At 36.5% G+C, this 3,620-nt stretch overlaps 1 protein-coding gene across 1 annotated transcript in view; it reads right to left on the bottom strand.

Moving 5' to 3' along the window:
- Positions 1 to 802: 802 nt before the first annotated feature.
- Positions 803 to 3,620, bottom strand: part of PNRC1 (proline rich nuclear receptor coactivator 1) — a 3,828-nt gene continuing 1,010 nt past the window's right edge. Inside the window, 1 exon segment of the mRNA XM_024551706.3 lies at positions 803 to 1,905. Within this exon segment, the coding sequence (XP_024407474.2) occupies positions 1,462 to 1,905 (444 nt within the window). The 3' untranslated portion in view covers positions 803 to 1,461.

Here is a 3,620-nt window from a genome sequence, read left to right as displayed (position 1 = left end):
CTCCTCGTACTGCTCAATAATAATTCTAAATTAGGGTGCCCACATCACTACCCACCTTTGTAGAGTGTCCTCCTCCCCTACCATGTGAACCAAGTGGCACAGGATGGTAAGACCTAAGACACTCCCGTTTACTTTTCTAGAAAGGATAGCAGCACCTTTATTTTACCTTACAGAATCCTATATACATACACCCTCCTAACACCCTTGCCCACTTAATAAAACTTTTCTCCTATTTAAGATAAACTTCAGCTTTTTATAACTAAAAATTACATAGGGAAAATTATTTCTAATTGGAATAGACCTTACAAATATACTGAGTAAATGAACAAAGTTTGAATTTTAAATACATAAGCTGCCATGTTTATCTTCAAGCTAACTTTAGTATCCAAATCTCCACTTATTATTTTAACATCAAGTATGCTTGGTTCAACTACCACCATTTGTTATCAATATAAACTCAGTAAACCAATCAAGTGTCATTTCTTTCACTGAAAATGTATGGTACAGTCACGTCAAAAGTACTTTCTGAAAAAGTTCACACATAAAAAGTTCACACATGGTATATTCTAAGTATAAACTGATCAGGTTAACTTTTAACCACAACCATTTCTATTTGTAAGATGGGGAATTTCTCCCGTAAGAGGTACTAATGTGAAATTACTGGCCCCTCACAATTCCAGAGGGAGAATGGACAATTAGTATAGGTACCAAAGATGTTTAAGCCAGTGAAGTTCAAAGTTAAAATCCACCTCCTAGTCACACATTCAAACATGAAAAACAGGCACACACAAAGAGTCCAGACTAGTTTAAAAGGGGGGAGGAGGGGGCCAAATTATTATTTAAAAATTTGATTACAACCGATTTTGTTGGCATTAACATTAGAGGTATTTTAAATTTGAATGTGGACAAACCAAAAATCATAGATGAAGTTTGGCAAACATGAGAATAGGAGTTTTCCAGTAATTACAGGTAAGAAAGCAGAAATCAATTTAGAGAAACAGACAAACCTCATGTTTACAATGATTGTGCCACAGATTTAAAATTCAGTAGTGCATTAGTAAACTGTTCACATTTAGATCTTCACCTTAAGATTCGACAGCTGTTTCTTGAAAAATCTCTTGGTACCTTGTGCAAATAAATTGGTCTTCCATGTGCCTTAGCACACACTTAAAATTTCTCCATTGTATATATACAAAACACCTACCATTTGGGCAGGGCAAAATACACTTTCATAACAAAACTATAAGTACCTCTCAAGTATGAACAATATACACATAATACATGGTATACAGTATTTACAAAATATAAAATATCATACAAGCTGTTTATAATTTTTTAAACTCATCTTTTGCACTGGTAGGCTGCAACAAGGAGAAATTTCCATTTCTGTACCAGTTTTCTTTCAAAGAGTCCAGAAATTTTGGAAAAATTAGGTTTTACATACACACTGAAATCCAAGACCTAAGTTTGAACTTTGAGGAGAGTTTTTAAGTGTACCGCCATCAATTCCCTATTTTGGTTGGAATTTTCAATAGTGCTTCCCATCCAGTGACTGGGCGGCTTTGGAAGAACACTAGGAGAAGGTGGATCACTAAACTTTGCCCCAGCATAATTTTCCTTTTGGCTCACTTCAGTTAAAAATGCAGATTTCTTCAAATGCTTTTTTTTAATGTTCTCAGTATTTTTAAAATACTTTTTTTCCTGCTTCTGAATTATATCAGATGAAACGGAATCCTGCCAAAAATTATTTTCATTTCTTTTTGCAGAGGTGATCTTGGTTAGTGGTAAGTTACATTTGCTTTTCTGTCTGTTTATCTTTGGTTGTTCACACAAGTGCATACCATGAACAAGCTGCCCGTGGGGAATGGTAATTTTCTCCGATTTTCCCATGTTTGATATTAAAACCTACAAAGACAAGGAACATAAAAGTGAATACAGTCTCATGATAAAAACCAGTTATTAACCTCACACTATATAGCTAATATATATCTCATATGTATATTTAAAAGTTACCCTGGACTTTAGTCCACTCTCTTGGTTAAAAACATAGAGGCTGGCTGCACGTATCACTGAAAGTCCAAATATGCACATACCGCCAAAAATATAATCACCACTGTTACCAGTATGCAATGTATAAGCCAGTTCTAAAATGTCAAAGTAAAAACCCGAAGTAACCAAGTCCATGTTTCTATAATTCTAAGGAAAAGCAATGCCAACTGGTTTCTGACAAAACTCAGTGTTTTTACAATAGGATGTTGCCAAGAAACATTTTCTAATGCTTTCAATTTTGGTTGGTTGAGTCTGGTGAAAAATAAAACTGTACTATTTACCTCTGAGACAGGTACTTTAAAAATTTTATTAGATTTTACTAGACGTTGTTTTGGTAATGGTTAGAAAACCAGCTTCTAAAAATTTTTCAGATACTTAAATACTAAACTAAAACCTAAAAGTACTAAAACTCATCACTTTTATCATCTTTTCCAGTTATAACATATCAGGGGGAAAAAAGTTTCCTGCCTGCCCCTACTTTCTGGTTTCACAACTGCTTCAAAGACATGGCCACACATTCTAATCACTTTCTTAACTCAAGTGATCCTTATAGGAAGGCACAGCCAGATGAAAAGTATGAAATAACCATCCATTAGATCACACGGCCTTTCTAACACTTGTATATAAAGTGGTAGGAAAGCAAAACACAAACAGAACACAAGGTAACATACTCCATGACGTAAGGGAAACTGCTAGCAGAGCTTCCTGGCTTTAATACCTTTCTGGGGGAAAAAGGAATCTTATTAACCAGAAAATCAAGAAGTGCAAAAACTCGCTTTTATTGTAATATTTCAGAACCACCATGGAATTTTCAAACTTGAAAGGAACCTAAAAAGATAATTTAAGTAATTACGGCGAACAAATTTAATTTTTCCAAGGGCACAGCTTGATAACCTGCAAAACTCTCAGTGCAACAGCCTTTCAAAAAATGGCGATAACTTAATTTTCATTTCGTTATTAAAGCTTTAAGCCAACAAAACATTTTATTTTGACATAAAGGTTACTTTCATTTTCAATCATTTTAGCAATTTAATTCCTTTTAAGTTATTATCAATCTTGGCCTGGTCCAACAGCACAGTTGGACAGCATGAGGTCAATCTGCTGATAACTTTTCTTTCGACAATTTCAGTCCGAACACAAGTAATAAAACCACTTTCTACTAAGAAATCCGGTACAGAATACAGTGAAAATTGTTAAATAAATTCCGTTCATCTGACACTAGGACACAGAATATATCGTTTCAAAGAGGCAAGAACTCTGCCGCCACTCCCGTCAACTTAAAAAAGTTAAGTACAGCTAAGTAGGTCGCGCGAAAAGCAGAGCCCCAGTTGGATCCGCGCCGTAACAGTCAGCAAAAAACCAAGCCAAAAGGAAACCAGCCAGTGTAGCCCACTCCTAATCCCTCGCTAGGGGGGTGTGTGTGTACGTGTGTCGCCCACTAGTATTGGAAGCTATCCACCGTCAGGCCGCAAAAAGGGGCCCTACCCTTTCTCCAACGCCCCCACCCCGCCTCGCCTCCTTCATGAGCGCCCAAGCGCTCCGCACGTAGCGCGCGCTGACGTCAGCCCCAC

Source organism: Desmodus rotundus, chromosome 11 (assembly GCF_022682495.2).
Source record: "Desmodus rotundus isolate HL8 chromosome 11, HLdesRot8A.1, whole genome shotgun sequence".
Lineage (NCBI taxonomy): Eukaryota > Metazoa > Chordata > Mammalia > Chiroptera > Phyllostomidae > Desmodus > Desmodus rotundus.
This window is presented reverse-complemented; position numbering and strand designations above follow the sequence as displayed.